This window comes from Carcharhinus amblyrhynchos, chromosome 7 (assembly GCF_965287045.1).
Source record: "Carcharhinus amblyrhynchos chromosome 7, sCarAmb.v2.hapA, whole genome shotgun sequence".
NCBI lineage: Eukaryota > Metazoa > Chordata > Chondrichthyes > Carcharhiniformes > Carcharhinidae > Carcharhinus > Carcharhinus amblyrhynchos.
In genome coordinates this window covers 59,752,673-59,772,500 of record NC_137330.1, presented here as the reverse complement: position 1 = coordinate 59,772,500, position 19,828 = coordinate 59,752,673, and the positions used below count along the sequence as shown (strand labels likewise).

Below are 19,828 nucleotides of genomic sequence, written 5' to 3'. Positions count from 1 at the left end.
TATATGGAGCTCTTGAGCCTTTTTGGGTACCCAATGTGGTGCTGCCCTGCCACCCCCATCGCACCATCACCTCTTATCCCTCTTCAGCCCTCGGAGATGTAATTTAACTGGATGTCCATGCTGTATGTTTGATGATCTGCAAGCCAAGATGGGTTTGCACAAGAGTAGAGGATTGGTGATGCTAGTGGAGGTCAGATCTTGTACCTAAGACCATTAAAAAGCATATTATTTACAGCCCTTATGACTTTTTCCTGGGTTGCTCACATATTACAAGAGGTTAATTTTTAATTTCTGATGATGCCAGGACAATTCTGGAGGTATGGCAACCTCAGTGTAGAAGCATTTTTGGTGTTGCTGGCTGGGATGAGGATTTGGCTATACGCCTCATTACCTCATTTCCAACCATAAGTAAAAACAAATTCAACCCAATATCTTCAGGTGATGAAGGATATAGAGATAATTGGCATAATGCAGTGGGAAAAATGGTTTGTTTTTATTCAATTTACCTTTAGATTTAACTATTATCCCAATTGACGAGCACTTTTTAAAACCACTTTGCTCATGTTCAAAAAGTAACTGGGCTGCAAAGTTCTTCCTGGGTTGAAGCCATGGAAGTGCTTTCAGATAAACAGGAACCTGTGGAGGAGGACATTGGAGCAGAACAGAGTTACACAGAAATAAGAAGATAGGAGCAGGAATAAATTCATTCAGCCCACTAATCTGTTCCATTATTCGATTCAACTGTGGATAATTTGGACCTTAATCCCCTTGCTCCATATTGCTTGACACCCTTACCAACAAATCTTACCAAGAAAATCTATTCTTACCATTCTTTTAAAGCATTCTAAGCCCAACTTCTACCTTTCTACCATCATTTATGGAGCAAGACTTCCAGATTTTCACTGCCCTTTGCATGAAAAACTGCCTTCATCCCTAAATGGAAAGCTCTTTTTAAAGTTTATGTTCCCTTAGGTTGGGTTTATTGTGGGTGCATATTGTTCGTCACTTTGTAGGAAATGGTAGTGAGGTTTTAACCGACTTTAAACAAAGACTGCTCTGGAGTGATATCACACTGTAGGTGGCCAAAACAAGCAGATAGCGGGACTTCTGCCCCTCAGTGGGACGAAGAGAGTTGCCGGCAGTACTAGCAAGAATTCCAATGATGAAGAGTTCAATAGATCATTGAATAGAGGGAAATACGGTAGGATGAGAGAAGAATTGGCGAATGTGGACTGGGAGAGCGCGTTGGAGGGAGGGTCTGTTAAGGAGCAGTGGAGGATCTTTAAGGAGATCTTTCTTGGTGCTCAACGGAAATTTATTCCGATGGTCAAAAAGGATAGTAGGAGGAGAGGTAATAAGCCGTGGATAACGAAGGAGGTGAAGGAAAGTGTTAAACTAAAAGCGGAGGAATTTAGAGTAGCTAAGAGCAGTGGGCGAGAAGAGGATTGGGAGAGGTTTAAATGTCAACAAAGATTGACAAAGAAGTTGATAAAGAAGGGTAGGAGAAACTATGAAGCTGGGCTAGCGCTTAATATAAAAAAGGATAGCAAGAGTTTTTGTAAATATATAAAAAGGAAGAGGCGGGCTAGGGTAAATGTTGGTCCTTTAGAAGATGAGAAAGGGGACCTAGTGGTAGGGGATGGGGATATGGCTAAGGTATTGAATAACTTTTTTGTTTCTGTCTTCACGGAGGAGGACGTGAATAATTTGCCGGGTGTTAGCGATAGAAAGGTGGTAGGACTGGAGGGTCTTAATGACATTACTGTTACTAGAAAGGCGGTGCTCGACAGACTGGAGGGGCTGATTGTGGACAAGTCCCCAGGACCGGATGGAATGCATCCGAGGGTTCTGAAAGAAATGGCGGAGGTGATAGTGGATGCCTTGGTGGTTATTTTCCAAACGTCGCTGGATTCCGGGGAAGTGCCGGATGATTGGAAAACGGCTAATGTTACGCCGTTGTTTAAGAAGGGTGCCAGGCAAAAGGCGGGGAATTATAGGCCGGTTAGTTTAACATCTGTGGTAGGTAAAATGTTAGAATCTGTCATTAAGGAGGAAATTGCGAGGCATCTTGAAGGGAATTGCTTGATAGAGCAGACGCAGCACGGTTTCATTAAAGGGAAGTCGTGTCTGACAAATTTACTGGAGTTCTATGAGGATGTGTCTAGGGCGGTGGATAGAGGAGAGCCGGTGGATGTGGTCTTTCTAGATTTTCAGAAAGCGTTTGACAAAGTGCCTCACAAGAGGTTATTGCAGAAGGTCGAGGGACATGGAGTTGGGGGTAGGGTGTTAGCGTGGATAGAGGATTGGTTGTCAAATAGGAGGCAGAGAGTGGGGGTCAACGGGTGCTATTCGGATTGGCGGATGGTGACTAGTGGAGTGCTCCAGGGGTCGGTGCTGGGGCCTCAGCTTTTTACCATTTATATAGATGATCTGGAGGAGGGAACCGAGTGTAGAGTGTTGAAATTTGCTGATGACACCAAGATTGGGGGAACGGCAAATTGTGCGGAGGGTGTGGAGAGTCTGCAGAAGGATCTAGATAGGCTGGGCGAATGGGCCAGGAAATGGCAAATGGAATTTAATGTTGGCAAGTGTGAGGTGGTCCACTTTGGTAGGAAAAATGGTAGGAAGGACTATTACTTACGAGGCGAAAAACTGCAGCAGGCGATGGTGCAGAGGGACCTCGGGGTCCTTGTGCATGAGTCGCAAAAACCCAGCTTGCAGGTGCAGCAGGTGGTCAGGAAGGCGAATGGGATGCTGGCCTTCATAGCGAAGGGGATTGAATATAAAAGTAGGGAGGTCTTGCTGCAGCTGTATAGGGCATTGGTGAGGCCGCAACTGGAGTACTGTGTGCATTTTTGGGCGCCGCACCTGCGCAAAGATATTTTGGCCTTGGAGGGAGTGCAGAGGAGGTTTACTAGGCTGATACCGGAGTTGAAGGGGTTGAGCTATGAGGAGAGGCTGAATAAACTGGGCTTGTACTCGTTAGAGTTTAGAAGAATGAGGGGAGATCTCATTGAGACGTATAAGATGATGAATGGGATGGATAGGATAGAGGTGGAAAGACTCTTCCCGCTCAAAAAAGACAATAGGACTAGGGGGCACAGCCTCAAGATAAAAGGGGGGCGGTTTAGAACGGAGTTGAGGAGGAACTTCTTCACTCAAAGGGTGGTGAATCTCTGGAATTCTCTGCCCGTTGAAGTGGTGGAGGCTGCCTCGCTAAATATTTTTAAGACGTGGGTTGATGGGTTTTTGATAGGAGAGGGGATTAAGGGTTATGGGGAGAGGGCGGGAAAGTGGAACTGAGCAGCGACAGATCAGCCATGATCTTATTGAATGGCGGGGCAGGCTCGAAGGGCTGGATGGCCTACTCCTGCTCCTATTTCTTATGTTCTTATGTTCTTAAGACTCAGGTAATTCTTATATTTGGGTGGGGCATGGGGGGAGGGGGGTTGAATGGCCGACTCATGCTCCTATATTTCTATAATCTTTGAAAGTGGATAAACATGCCTGCCAGGATATTTGGTGCATTGGCAAACCTGGCAGACAGCTTCAAATCACTGACAAGGAACATGGAGGATTCTGGTTCCAGTGTCCAAATCTTGGACTCACCCTTTCCAGCATGGAATTGATGGCCATGTCTGTGACATGCGGACCTGCTGGTGGTCACTAATGAGCACCAGCTTTAAGTTTTAAATTTATTTATTAGTATCATAAATAGGCTTACATTGACATTGCAATGAGATTACTAAGAGAATCGCGTAGTAGAAGCCACGCAACATCTGAGCTGCAGTGGAAGCTCAAATTGTGGCCATGAGCTCCATTTTTGTTGCTGTGTTGGCCTTGACTGCTGCTATCATGGCTGCAGATCTCAGTGCTCAACAGAATATGCATACTATCAAGTTAAAGAGGCAATCTGTACTCCAGCGGATTACTAGGAATGTTGTAATGCTGCCCATGAGAAATGGCAGTAACTCAATGGGTATGAACTGCTGTTCAGTCGCGATGACAGAAGTCACCCACCATAACCCCTCTGCCAGTGCCCTTGCCTGTCAACAATCCACCTCAGACTTCTGCCACCTACACCAAATTGATGTTGGCCAAAGCCACAATGTCCCGAGATTCATGTGTTAGTGCCAATGCTCTGTCTTTTTCCCATTCTGCTGCACATTATTCCTGTTCAAATCATCATCTAATAATCTCTTGAATGCTTCAATTGTACCTGCCTCCACCACACTTCCAGGCAGTGTATCTTCTGGAATATTTCCAGGATACAGACACCAAGTAATGGAAGTTCTGTAGCATTAACTATGTTTCACTCTCCCTAGAGACTGCCAGGCTTGTTGGGAAGGGAGGAGGAGTTTTCCCATCCCACCTGTCACAGGAATTGTGTTGGGGCAAGCACGCTGGAAATTTGTACCCGCTGAGTTTTTCCAACATTTCTGTTTTTATTTTAGATTTCCAGCATCTGCAGTATTTTGCAAGTGCTGTGTGGTCAAAGGCTGCTTTTCTTTAGGACTGTGTGTAAGGAGGAATTACTCGGGTGTGAAAGATTAAGGTTTTATTGGGGAAAGGCCATTGTAAATTATTTCAAGGGTAGTTTCCTCCAGGGGAGAACATAGAAGAGAGTAAAACTGGGGCGTGGAATAGGAATTTTGGGGGAGTGTGATACAAGGAAATGACCAAAGATAGCCTTATCTGTGATTGACACAATGACGCTACCAAGATCACATGAGATGGCATGTTCAAGAGGCTGGCCATGAATATGGGTAGGAAAGCTTAAACGGAGAGAGAAACTAGACAGGATAAGAGGGCAATGAACTCAGATGAGATTAATGGTTGGGGTTGCGACTTATAGTGAGTCAGCTCTGAATGCCTTGCTGAATTTGTCAAGAGAGACACAGAATGAATCAGTTTTCCTAACAGAAAGCCAAGCCTGGGTTATCAGCAAGAAAGCAGGAAGGTTGACGAATCGGGAGGCAGAGTACCTGAGAGAGGAGAAGTGTAGATACTAGATGAGCCTATGAAAATAAGAAAGTGGAAATAGAACAATGGCAGCAAAAGTAAACATGCAATTGGACTGAGGGAAAGGTCATGTTGCGCAGTCCCAGTTACATATAAATTAGTAAACATTAAAAACATAACTGTAAATCAGAAATAGATGTAGATAAGCAGAAGGGATCCAGAGTTAAATTTATAGATCCCATGGTGGAATATGATGGAGTAGGTTTGGAATCATCACACAGTATCAATGAACTGTTTTCTGAGTTTGGAGACTGAAAACAGCTCATTGATCCTGTCAGCTGTGTCAGCCCAGCAGGTCTTTGAGGTTAGTGTAGTGAAGGGTATTCTGATGGAAATGATATTAGTTGGTGTACAGGGTTTGTTACAGGATTAGAAAGACAATAGCAAAGTTGAAGAGCACCATAAAATCCAGAAGCAGCAGCTAAGTTTGTTCTTTAGCCCAGGTGACTGACTTGCTGGCTAGGAACAGACTGAAGCTGAAAACATGGTATAAGCAGTGGCCGGTCATCGGCTCAGCAGGAGACTGAAGTTTCATGGTCACATCATTTATGGGGAAGCTCTGCGCACTGATTCAAGTTACTTCCAGTATCTCAAAGGCACACCAAATTGGAAGTTGGGTCCTACAGTATGTCCAGTGCAGTCCAGAGCAGAATCATCTTTTTGATGACAAGAGAACTCCAGGAATCTGAAGTTAGGATTGAGGAAAGATCTAGATCTAGATTTTCCAGCACTCTTCCACAGCTCAATGTGCAGAGAAAGGCAACTGATTACAGAATCAAGCAATGTATTATAATTTATTCCAATATAGTTCAGTGCAGAAATCTGGTCCTGATGTCTAGAAGCTATGTTTAATCCACATCTCCTGGTCTTTTTCAGATCTTTGTAAGAGCTTGCAAAGTAACATTGGGGGACGTTATTTGGACAAAGGATATTTAAACTAACAGTTAATTTGTAGTTTGGCATACAGTTAGAACTTGAAGAACATAAACAGCAGAAGAGAAGATTTTGTTACAATCTGGTTAGGAACTTTTATTTTAAAATAGATGATATTGGAAAGCCAAGTTATTTGCTAAGAGCACTAAACCCACAAGATTCAATGGTCTTAAACAATCAGAAGAAGTTTTACTTTACAAGAGTCAACAAAGCTATACCCTAACATCGAGAGTTAACATGAGATAAACATGAATTAACAAGGAAAGCATGGTCAACCATGCCACATATTGTACATTAAATGGCAGACAGATTCACAAATTTCCTCAGCAGTCCACCTAGATATTAGTGATCACGGTGAGTCAAAATAAATCCTTTAAACTCTGACTTTGTCATGAGGGATTTCAGCTCCTCTACTTTGAGGATCACACCTTGATTTCCCTCAGTAACAGCTCCAATTCAACCTGGAAGCCACCTTTTTCTTTTGACTGCACTGAGTTGTCAAGCAACAGGGTTGCAGCTCATAAGAACATAATAAGAACATAAGAAATAGGAGCAGGAGTAGGCCATCTAGCCCTTCGAGCCTGCCCCACCATTCAATAAGATCATGGCTGATCTGTGGTGGCTCAGTTCCACATTCCCACCCTCTCCCCATAACCCTTAACCCCCTCGCTTATCAAAAACCCATCAACCCGCGTCTTAAAAATATTTAGCGAGGCAGCCTCCACCACTTCAACAGGCAGAGAATTCCAGAGATTCACCACCCTTTGAGTGAAGAAGTTCCTCCTCAACTCTGTTCTAAACTGCCCCCCCCTTTATCTTGAGGCTGTGCCCCCTAGTCCTACTGTCCTTTCTGAGCGGGAAGAGTCTATTCACCTCTATCCTATCCATCCCATTCATCATCTTATATGTCTCAATGAGATCTCCCCTCATTCTTCTAAACTCTAATGAGTACAAGCCTAGTTTATTCAGCCTCTCCTCATAGCTCAACCCCCTCAACTCCGGTATCAGCCTAGTAAACCTCCTCTGCACTCCCTCCAAGGCCAAAATATCCTTGCATAAGTACGGCGCCCAAAACTGCACACAGTACTCCAGCTGCGGCCTCACCAATGCCCTATACAACCGCAGCAAGACCTCCCTACTTTTATATTCAATCCCCCTCGCTATGAAGGCCAGCATCCCATTCGCCTTCCTGACCACCTGCTGCACCCGCAGGCTGGGTTTTTGCGACTCATGCACAAGGACCCCGAGGTGCCTAGTGCTCCCAAAAAATGCTCACCTCCCAGTTGTCCATTCTCATCTCTCAAGGCTGTGTCCCACTGGATTCACAAAGCTGCACGCCAGCACCTGATCATCAGCACAATCCCAGTTGTCCAGCTACACTGAGCAGATCCCTCTTCAGCTGACATGGTCCCAGGGCTTTTCCAGTACCCCAACACCTAGCTGCACTGAGCAACCACTGCTCACAGACTTCCGGAGACTGTTGTTGTTCACAGGACTCTTTTCTCTGGGGCTAATGAAATTCATGCCTTAAACCCTGGTTACTTGATCTCTTATTTCATGCAGTTTCTCCAGGTCCCATTTTTAGATTTTCACATCCTATCTGAACAGCTAACAAAGGAAACCCAGAACTGAATATGCACAGCCTACCCCTTTCCCTGCCATGCTCTGGAGTTCCAGGTCGGCTAGAAGTTATAATCCTCTGCCCCAAATATACACATCCTATAAAAACAAAGAGAGATTCCTCAAAATTTAGGAAGAAAAAGACCAAAGGATGGCAGCAGATCGCCAATGAGAGAGGTGCTTACTGAGAACCTTCCTGGGGATTCAACACTGAGGAAACATCTTGCAGGCAAAAATAAATCTCCAAGGAAACTCTCAGCCCCTTTTATTGTGGAGTGGATGGCAGTTGAATGAAAAACGCTAGCGGAGAAATCTGTTCTTCAAATAGTGCCATGGGATTAATGTTTGTTCACTTGAGCAGGCAGTTGGACCTCAACTTATCTTCTCTGTTTAGAGTTTGTGTCTATATTTTCACATCATTAGGTTTGTTATGATAAGGGTATAAAGATAAGCTCCATGACTTTCCCTGGAGTTTGATTATTGTAAAAGCAAGTTACACCTCCATCTCCCCCACCCTCCCCCCTGGAGGTTGCCCTTTAATATGATTTAATGTTCTTAGTGGTATTCTAAATTTTTGAATGCTAATTCGATGAACTTCTGATGATATTTCCTCATGTTGTTTTTATTCCAAACCTGTTTTGACCAATTATTTTCATTTTGAATGCTAACGCTTGGTCATTGTTTTGTGCTTGATCTCAATACAATGATGGGATAATTATTGGTTGACAACATCCTTTTCAACTAATCGAATTGATGCATTTCAAGTTCTCACTAAAGGATTCGAAGAAAAAATCTAGCCTGTAATAACAGCCTGTTTCTGTGGCATAATTTTGATGTGGGTATGCCGGCGTTGGACTGGCGTAAACACAGTAAAAAGTCTGACAACACCAGGTTTTAGTCCAACCTATTTATTTGATAATATACTCACAAGCTTTCGGGGTTAGCCCCTTCGTCAGGTGAATGGAGAGTTCTGGCCTCAGACAGAGCATATAAAGCACAGACAGTTTAGAGATTACTGATTAGAATGCGAATCCTTACACCTAACCTGCTGTTCAAGACCTGAAGTGGCTGATAATGTGAGTGGAAGGAGCACTGATCACAGGTTAAAGAGATGTGTATTGTCTCCAGACAGTACAGTAAGTGAGGTCTTGCAACTCGGCCAACATTGTCTACCTGATACGTTGCAAGAAAGGATGTCCCGAAGCATGGTACATTGGGGAGACCATGCAGACGCTACGACAACGGATGAATGAACATCGCTCGACAATCACCAGGCAAGACTGTTCCCTTCCTGTTGGCGAACACTTCAGTGGTCACGGGCATTCAGCCTCTGACCTTCGGGTAAGCATTCTCCAAGGCGGCCTTCACGACACATGACAGCGCAGAGTCGCTGAACAGAGACTGATAGCCAAGTTCCACACACATGAGGACGGTCTCAACAGGGATCTTGGGTTCATGTCGCACTACCTGTAACCCCCGTGACTTGCCTGGGTTTGCAAAACCTCACTTACTGTACTGTCTGGAGACAATACACATCTCTTTAACCTGTGATCAGTGCTCCTTCCACTCACATTGTCAGCCACTTCAGGTCTTGAACAGCAGGTTAGGTGTAAGGATTCGCATTCTAATCAGTAATCTCTAAACTGTCTGTGCTTTATATGCTCTGCCTGAGGCCAGAACTCTCCATTCACCTGACGAAGGGGCTAACCTCAAAAGCTTGTGAGTATATTATCAAATAAATAGGTTGGACTAAAACCTGGTGTTGTCAGACTTTTTACTGCATAATTTTGATGCAGTGCTTTTTAAGTTGAATAACAGCAAAGTATTCCTGCCATCCTGGCCAACTTTTTTCCCTTGGCTAACACTATCAAAAACAATTTAATACTGTTGCCCTTGCCAGCTGCAAGATTTATGTGTTGAAATTGCAAACATAACACAAAGATTGCCTTCAGAAGTAATTCATTGGCGATAAAATGTCCCAAAGATGTGATAGAGCACCAAATACAAACATTTTTTTCTTCTTTGAATAGTATTTAAATTATGATTTGATAATATTACATATAACAGTATAATGTTTAGCCCATGGCAAAACAAAATACCATTTTTATCTGTCAAGGTAATACCAACAATTGGAATTAAAGTCCACTCTTTGCCTGTATGCTTCTTTCCTTAGAAGTATTAATCATGGTTTCCATGGTAGCACTGTGCCTGTGAATTAGAAGTTTGTGGATTCAGGGATTTATGTTCATATCAAATTCTAGGTTGATACTCCAGTGCAGTACAAAGGAGTGCAGCACTCTCAGAGAGACCATTGCACACTCTTATCAATTCATCATGCCAGTCGATTGGTGCGGTGAGCCTGTAAGATTGTGTGCGAGACATAAAGTCAGTTTTTCATTTGAATGACATTAACAGATCCCTCACAGCATCTTTTGGTCTCATGGCTGCTTTTCTCCTCGCTGATGTGAGGTCACACCAGCGAGAATCACTACTGCTCTCCACCAGATGTGATTGCCACCCGGAGGTGGGGGACAGATTGGAGGCCAGTGAAGCTCTGGGGTGATCAGGGACTGGCTGGACAGTGCCCACCTGGCTCCCTGGCAATGCTGTCATCAGGAGAGTCCTGATGCCCCGATGCTGGTGGCCTGTGTTGGTGTGGGAGGGCGAGAATGCTGCCAGTGATGAGTGGTCCACTGTCCATGGGGAGTGTGGAGCTACGGTGGAGTGGAATTGGAAAGTGGTTTGCCAGATCACCTTGAGATTGGGGCTCCCTGCACAAAGGCACCTGAGTATTCTGGAACTGGTTACCCTGCGATCTTAGCCTCTTCCTGCAGCCCCTCACCCCCCCACCCCACCACCTCCCCAACCGATGCAAATCTCCCTGCAGTCAAAAAAACTGTGCGTGGGAGATTATAGTGCCAAACGCTCAAAAAAACAGGTGTGGACACACAGCTATTTTCAACTTTTATGACAATTTTTTGGAAAGATTCCACCTACCATCTTTCAGATGAGATATTAAATCAATGACTCAGCTGCTTCCATTAGTTAACATGAAAGTTCACACTCCCCGACACTGAACAAGAGCAGGGATTCAATGCCCAGGCCACTGTTTATCCCTGCGTCAACCTCATTCAAACAGATTCCTTGGTCATTATTTGATTAATGGTGTGGGATCTTGCTGTGCACAAATTGTCTACCATGTTTTCAACATTATTAACTATAGTACTTAATTGACAACCCCTTGGGTTGTCTTTCTTACTTTAATAATGCCAGCCAATTTAACTCAGGATAGATAGATCTTTGCAGCTTTGGATATTTGGAAATCAGACAATGACCAAATATATTACATGCCATTTATGTTTGTCATAACCATGAATTTATGTATTTTGTTTCTCTCTATTCTCTTGGAGTAACTTTATTAATTTAAGCCTGACATGAACAGATTTAGACCATTTGTATTGTAATTTCACTCTTTCATGATCAATTACGTTTAAGGGGCTATGCCCCTTTAAATTTTGCCCATGACGCAATATTCCTGTTCCTTCCTTAGGGTTGCTTACATTGGAGTGAGTGGTATTGATGTGGCTGCAGCTCAGAGTTCAATATTCAATAGAACTTTATCACTTCGTCTCTGGTGAATCTTCCAATTGACCTCCACTATACATAGAATACAAGACACAGTACAGAATCACTCATCTCTGTCTCTGTCTTTATTTGATAAATGTCTGGAAGTATTGTTCTTGTCAATACTAAGAATATAAATCTATTTTTTGTTTCTTTTAAGGATTCATATCAATATTTGGAAACGGATATGTGATTTATATGTCAATCAAACAGAAGGAAAAACTGAAACCTGCTGAATTAATGACCATAAACTTGGCACTTTGTGATTTTGGGATGGCAGGTAAATTTATTTTTGAATTGTCTTCTGTTAGGATCACAATAAATTGCCAACTATGGGTGAGGGCAATGAGGGTCAGGAATGGAGCAGAATCTGGTGCTAATAAAGTTAACTATTCCAAGCATTTTAATTACCTTTCAGGATCTGGACTGTATTCTTTGTTTGGGCAATGTTTGGCCATTTCCAATTACAGTGGCAAAACTACGAGATTACAATGGACTTAATTAAGAAGGCTGAAACAATAAGTGTAGCTACATACACTTTTAACAATTATGGAGAGGAACTGCTACAAAATAGATACAACTCTAAAGGTGGAATTTTTCCATTTTGAGACTAAGGGAGGGATTCTCTAGCTTTCCAGCTGCGTGTTTCTCAGCGACGGATTCTCTGAACTCGCCCAGGGCTGGGATTCTCCAGTCCCGCTGCCAGACTCTGTATTTGAAGCCACATTAATTATGCACAAGCAAGTTCTCCTCTGAGTCATCTGCAGGTCAGCAGCTGATTCATCCGCCCATCCTCAGCTAGCGGGTTTGAAAGTGCTGGTGCTATGTTTAAGCACCAGTCCAACTCATTCATATCACCTTCTCCAGCCCACCTGCTTCACCAGACCATGCAAGATGTCTGAAGTCCTGAACTATTTAAGGTCCAAGTGTGAGTACGGGACTCAGCTGATGAAGAAACAGCGTTCTGAAAGCTTGTGGCGTTTACTATCAAATAAACCTGTTGAACTTTAACCTGGTCTTGTGAGACTTCTTACTGTGGTTAACCCAGCCCAACGCCAACATCTGCACACCCTGATGGTTGGACAATGTTTTATCCTCTTGGAACCTTTCAGCTATCAGGAGGACATCTTGTCCCCTCCATGAAAGCAGCACTCTCCTATTCTCCTCTTGGTTGTTTCAAAATCACTAATTTTAGTGTGACTATCATTTTGTAGTTTGAATTAATATGTTCTTCAGCATTTTGTATTAAAATTAACAGAAGCCATTTTAATAAAAACTGAACCAGCATTATTGGAAACATGCCAAAATAGTTAAGTAGACGACATTAATTATCTTAATTGTGAGACAAGTAAAGAATAAGTAATTTATTCACACATCTTATAAAAGCTTGTAATATAAGTTTGAACAAAAACGTTTATAACTTTTATAATTATAAATACATTTTTAACACTTGATTATAACACAGATTCTTCAAATGCTGTGGCAACTATAAGCTTGTGTGCTTTTCACAAAAAGAAAACATGATTGTTAATCTTGACAGGAGGGAATGAATAGGCTCTGTTCAAGATTTGATTTGATTTTATTGTTGCATATATTGGGATACAGTAAAAGGTATTTTTTCTTGCACTATACAGACAAAACATGCTGTTCATAGAGTACATAGGGGAGAAGGAAGGGAGAGAGTGCAGAGTGTAGTGTTACAGTTACAGATAGAGTGCAGAGAAAGATTGGCTTGATATATGGTAAGCCCATTCAAAAGTCTGACGGCAGCAGTTCTTGATTCAGTTGGTACGTGTCCACAGAATTTTGTATCTTTTTCCCAATGGAAGAAGGTGGAAGAGAGAATGTCCAGAGTGTGTGGAGTCCTTAATTATGCTGGCTGCTTTGCTGAGGCAGTGAGAAGTATAGATAGTGTCAGTGGGTGGGAGGCTGGTTTGAGTGATGGACAGGGATTCGTTCATGACCCTTTGTAGTTTCCTGCAGTCTTGATCAGAGCAGGAGCTATACCAAACTGTGATACAATCAGAAAGAATGCTTCCTGTGGTGCCTCTGTAAAAGTTGATGAAAGTCAAATTTCCTATGGCTATGTGATGGCAAAAGATTCATACTGAGAGGATGAATTAGTCTGACGGGCCAATGCAATGGCAAGAAGGGAGATCTCAATTTCCAGATCAAGGGATGCAACTCATGTTCCAAATTCCCACAACATTGTGACCATCATATTCCATCCAGCACTTTTTGTGCTAACCAGTTACCAACATTTGCTTCAACTGAAAACAAGAGTTGTTCTATAGTTTGATGATCCAGTCATTAGTTTATAGAATCACAGAATCTCTACAGTGCAGAAGAATGTCATTCGGCCCATCGAGCTTTCACTGACAATAATCCCACCTCGGCAGTATTCCTGCATTGACCCTGCTACACCCCTGACACGAAGGAGCAATTTATAACGACCAATCAACATAACCCGCACATCTTTGGGCTATGGGAGGAAGCTGGAGGACCCGGAGGAAATCCATGCAGATTTGCTGAGAACGTGCAAACTCCACACAGACAGTCACCCAAGGCCAGAATGGAACCTGGGTCCCTGGCAGTGGTGTGAAACAGCAGTGCTAACCACTGTGCCATCGTTCTGCCCATCTCTTCCCCTAGAGCAAACGTGAACCCAGGAATGGGGGACAACATTCAATCACTACAGCAGCTTTAAAACCTTGCAGCAGAAGGACAGTGGGTAGATATTTGATAGTTTAGTACTGCTATCTACTGGTGAAATTCACATAGTACAACACTAAGACAGTGAGTTTTGTATTACCAATTAAATTAAAGATAAGTATCTAATTCTGTTGTGATATCCAAGATGCTTTAGGTTTTTTATGCTTCATTCAAAGCTAGCAAAAGATACTTTGAAGAAGCTTATATTGCAACACAAATAGGAGCTTAGATATTCTGCTTAACTTAACAACAGTAGAAGTGTAGATATGTCCCAGATCAAAACTGAATTTCACAGTTTGCAGTCATTAAAAGAATTATGATAAGCTCTGTGCCTTCTCTTGTGTGTATAATGTTACAATATATCATGAACATCAGCGTCTGGTGAGCTGAAGAGAGTGTGAGTTTTAATTTTTAATTTTATTTGCTGAAGATTTCAAATATTTTCTGGAAGCTAAATTATTTAAATTCTCTTCAAGAGAATCAAAATTTAAGCTCCATCGTTGTGAAGCCAAACATCAGGGATGCAAAGATGTGTCCTTATATAAATGAGCTTTCCTGAATAGTCTTGAGCTTGGATAAGATGCTGAGTCGGTGCAAGCTCAAGGGCTGAATGGCCCCCTTCTCCACTGTAGTGTTTCTATTGTTCTTGGTATAACAACAGTGCTCCTTTTAACTTTAGTTTCCCTATAGATTTACATTCATTCATGTAAAAAGTAATTTCTGAAGAGTATTTTTCCGATGAAAATGCTGATAAATCTCATTGATAACATCTGAGATACGCTGAGGACTACTAAAGAAACCTGTCAACTTGGGAAGTCGGCCAAATGTTTAATTTTGATTTGATTTATTCCTGTCACATGTACTAGCATACAGTGAAAAGTGTTGTTTCTTACGCGTTATACAGACAAAGCATATCGTTCATAGAGATGGAAAGAACAGAGTGTAGAATGTAGTATTACAGTCATAGCTAGGGTGCAGAGAAAGATAGTGTGAGATAGGTCCATTCAAAAGTCTGATGGCAGCAGGGAAGAAGCTGTTCTTGAGTCGGTTGGTACGTGTTCTCAGACTTTTGTATCTTTTACCCGATGGAAGAAGGTGGAAGAGAAAATGTCCAGGTATGTGCAATCCTTAATTATGCTGGCTGCTTTTCTGAGGCAACGGGAAGTGTAGACAGAGCCAATGGATAGGAGGCTGATTTGCATGATGATTAGGGCTACATTCAAAACTTTCTGTAGTTTCTTGCAGTCTTGGGCAGATTTGGAGCCATACCAAGCTGTGATACAACCAGAAAGGATTCTTTCTATGGTGCATCTATAAAAGTTGGTGAGATTCGTAGCTCTCATGCCAAATTTCCTTAGTCTTCTGAGAAAGTAAAGGCCTTGGTGGGCTTTCTTAACTATAGTGTTGGCATGGGGGGAGTAGGACAGGTTGTTGATGATCTGGGCACCTGAAAACTTGAAGCGAAGGGCCAGATGGCCTACTCCTGCTCCTATTTCTTATGTTCTTATGTTATTATGTTCTTTCTACTTTGTCCCTGTTGATGTAGACAGGGGCACATTCTCCTTTATGCTTCCTAAAGTCAATGACAATCTCCTTCATTTGACATTGAGGGAGAGAATATTGTCACCGCACCAGTTCCCCAGATTCTCCATCTCATTCTTGTACTCTGTTTCATTATTGCTTGGACTCACTTGCTTGGATTGAGATCAGACTCACTATGGTGGTGTTATCAGCAAACTTCAAAATCGAATTGGAGGGGAATTTGACCAGACAGGCATAGATAGGTAAGGAGTATAGTAGAGAGCTGAGAACACAGCCTTGTGGGGCACCGGTGTTGAGGATGATTGTGGAGGAGGTGCCTATCCTTACTGATTGTGGTCTGAGAGTTAGGAAGTTCAGGACCCCGTCATAGAGGGAGGAGCCAAGGCCCAGGCCACTAAGTTTGGAGATGAGTTTTGTGTGAATAATAGCATTGAAGGCTGAGCTGCAGTCAATAAATAGGAGTCTGACATAGTGTGTTTGTTATCTAGGAGTTCCAAGGTTAAGTGCAGGGCCAGGGAGCTGGCATCTGCTTTGGACCTGTTGCAGTGATAGGCAAACTGTAGTGGATCCAGGTAGTCTGGGAGACTGGAATTAATTCATGCCATGACTAGCCTTTCGAAGCACTTCATAATGATGGATGTCAGAGTCATCGGCTGATAGTCATTAAGACACGCTGCTTGTTTTTTCTTAGGTACCGGGGTGATGGTCATCTTCTTGAAACAGATAGGGACCTCAGATTGTTGAAAAGAGAGGTTGAAGATGCCTGTGAATATCCCCCACCAGCTGATCAGCAAGGATCTGAGTGCTTGTCTGGGTATCCCATCTGGTTCAGTCACTTTCCGTGGGTTGGCCTTTGAGAAAGCTGCTTTGAAATCTGCATTGGTGACCCCAGATACAGGTTTATCCAGGGCTTCCAGGTTGGAGGGCATGCTGTCGCTGATCTCTAGCTCAAAACGGGCGTGGAATGCATTGAGCTCATCAGGGACGGGTGCATTGGAGCCAGCAATTTTATATGTCTTCTTCTTGTACCCTGTAATGTCTTGCAGATCTTGCCATAGTTAGTGGGGGTTGGTGTGGCTAGCCTGGGACTCCAGCTTGGTCCAGTGCTGCCTTTTGGCATCTTTGATGGATCTCCTTAGATCCTAACTGGCTTTCTTGTATAGGTCAGCATCATCTGACTTGAACGCCTTAGAACTGGACTTCAGCAACACTGGATATCCCTGTTCATCCATGATTTCTGGTTGGAAAACACGTGGATTTGCTTCTTTGGCACACAGTCTTCTACACACTTACTAATGAAGTCAATTACTGCAGTGGCGTACCTGTTCAGGTTGACTGCAGAGTTTTTAAATACTGACTAGTACTTTGATTCAAAGCAGCCCTGAAGGAGATCATCTGATTCTGCAGACCAAAATTACATGACTTTCTTTGATGGATTCTCCCGCTTCAGTTTTTGCTTGTAAGCCAGGAGCAGGAGCACAGTGATGTGGTCTGATTTGCCAAAGTGTGGGTGGGCGACAAAGCAGTAGGCATGTATGAAATTTGTGTAACAGTGGCTCAAGATATTTGGGCTTCTGGTGAAACAGCAGTTGTGTTGGTGGTAACTTGGTAGTATGCTCTTGAGCTTAGTCTGATTGAAGTCCCCAGCCATGATGAACAAGGCCTCAAGATGTTTCGTCTCAAGGCTGTTTGTAGTGGTGTATAATTCGTCCAGCATAATCTTCATGTCCGCATGGAGTGGGATGTAAATTGCCATCAGGATAACGGAGATGAGCCCCTGCAGAAAGTAGTAGGTGCAGCATTTTAGTGTCAGGTGTTGTAGGTCTGGGGAGCAGAAATGTGCCAGTGTTGTAACATCTAGGTACTGTGAGGTATTGATTAGGAAGCAGACTCCTAACTTGCCTGAGGCCGCTGCACAAATGTATGTGATTGACTTGGGGTGCATTTTAATTCTTTTTTCCTAATTGTTTTCAGTGGCATATCACCAATTCCTATTCTTGTCTTTAAACATCTTCATTGACAATACCACAGAGGCGTAGCACGTATTTTGTGCATTGGCCCAGAAACACCGTTGAAGACATTACTTTCCATCAAACCATTGTAAACACAAAGGCTATTCTGACCAATTGGTTTGAAGTCTTTTCAAATGAGAATGAATTAATATTTAGCACAGTGTTTTCTGCTGTGAACCAATGAATGGCAAACATACTGAACATTCAGCATGATCTCTAATGGCTCCATAAGAATTATTTGTGATTGGTGTTAGCAGCCGGTCAAAACAATTTAGTTTATGAAATGTCATTCATTTCAACTCTAATTTTTGCAAAGCAATTTCATTTAATATTCTTCCTTTCTTAGTATTTTGCCTTTTTCTCTACTCCTGTCAATATTACATTGGGAATATAAAGATAGCATGGTAAAGCAAACGAAGTAAGTAGAACAAGCCACAAGAAGAAAATACTTGGAAACCCCCAGTAAATCAGTCAGCATCTGTGGAGAGCAGAGACCAATGAATACTATAGTTATGAATCATTCTCACAGTGTGTTCAAATGTTCCAAGAGTTGACATTACATGTATATTGCAGAGGTAATTTGGGATTCAGCCTTTTACAACTTGAAATACTTCTTTCACCACGAACAAAATGTTTGCCTAAATCATTCTTAAGTTGACTGACATCATTTGCAAAACTCTGTACCTTGAGTGGGAGCTGATATAAATCCATCTACACTTCCCGCTGCCTTGGCAAAGCAACCAGTATAATCAGGATCCCACACACCCTGGACATTCTCTCTTCCACCTTCTTCTGTCAGAAAGAAGATACTAAAGCCTGAAATCACATACCAACAGTCTCAGGAACAGCTTCTTCCTTGCTGCCATCAGACTTTTGAATGGACCTACCTTATATTGAAGCTGATCTTTCTTTGCACCGAAGCTGTCACTGTAATACTACATTCTGCACTGTCTACTTGCCTTCTCCCTTATATTGTCTATGAATGGTATGTTTTGTCTCTATAGCGCACAAGAAACAATAATTTTCACTATCGCAATACGTGTGACAATAATAAATCAAATCAAAAGTTTGCTGTCTGTCTGGCTTGTTTGTCAGTGCTCCCAGCAAATATTTCAATACAAGTGTCATTCAGTTAAAGTCATCATAAAATCATAGACTTAGTGGGCTCTGGGAGTGATTTCCAGCTGCCCGAGCAAGGGAAATATTCAGTCTTGGTCTAGGCTGCTTATAGCAGCAGAGTGGGATTAACTGCTAACTGGAAAGAAAATTAACGATGTTGGTGAAAATGTTTAATTTTTTTCACAAAGCTTTTTGGTCCATTTTTCAAGACTTCGAAAGGAGCATTTCAGAATTACAAAGGTTTCAATATAGGGCCTTATTTAAGTTGCTTCCCAAACAACAATAACTAAGTCATGTGTATAATATCCTTACTTCAGTCATGTGAATCATCCATATATGTTTTTCAGTTGGAGGGATACCATTCCTGAGCAGCTCTTGTTTTGCTCATCGCTGGGTCTTTGGATGGATTGGCTGCCGCTGGCATGGATGGTCTGGATTCTTCTTTGGATGTGGAAGTCTAATTACAATAACAATTATAAGCTTGGACAGATACCTCAAAATTTGCCACTTCCAATATGGTAAGTAACATCTAAGTATGAATTTCTGCTGCAGCAGTAATTCAGTCACCTGCTTTCTCAATATCTATGTTAATAATTTTGCAGGTGTTTGGCTTCAAAGGCGCCATGCCTTCATGTACTTGGGTTTCGTCTGGCTGTATGCTGCATTTTGGGCCACTGTTCCCTTACTTGGATGGGGCGACTATTCTCCTGAACCTTTCGGTACATCATGCACTCTGAACTGGTGGCTTGCTCAGGCCTCTGTAGGTGGACAGGTCTTCATTCTAAGCATACTATTCTTCTGCCTTGTGTTTCCAACAACCATCATAGTATTTTCCTATGTAAAAATTATAACCAAAGTAAAATCATCTGCCAAAGAAGTTGCACACTTCACTCCAAGTGTTCAAAATAACCAATTACTGGAAATGAAGCTTACAAAGGTAAGTAGTGATTTGTTTATTTATCTACCACCAATATTTAAGAGGCTTATAAAAAATGCCATTTTTTTAGGTGAGAATGTTTTGTGCTACTTCCTGTTTGTGCACTTAGACCACAGTTGATTATTTAAGTAGTTAGAATGATTTGAATATTGTTGACAGATACTGACAGTGCTCTTATCTACTTGAGTCTGCTTCAGTCAGTAGGAACAACAACGTAGCCCTATCACCAATTCAACTACTAATATTGCTACAGTGCAATGATTGAGAAATACATGACATGAAGTGTTTCCCTCATCTATTATTCTTG

At 42.4% G+C, this 19,828-nt stretch overlaps 1 protein-coding gene across 2 annotated transcripts in view; it reads left to right on the top strand.

The window, feature by feature from the left end:
- Positions 1–19,828, top strand: part of opn5 (opsin 5) — a 47,494-nt gene that overhangs the window by 12,832 nt on the left and 14,834 nt on the right. For both annotated transcript variants that reach the window (XM_080193286.1, XM_080193287.1), the window contains exons 3-5: positions 11,360–11,479; positions 18,932–19,102; positions 19,187–19,521. In XM_080193286.1, coding sequence (XP_080049412.1) covers positions 11,360–11,479; positions 18,932–19,102; positions 19,187–19,521 — 626 coding nt within the window. The remainder of the gene's footprint in view (positions 1–11,359; positions 11,480–18,931; positions 19,103–19,186; positions 19,522–19,828) is intronic.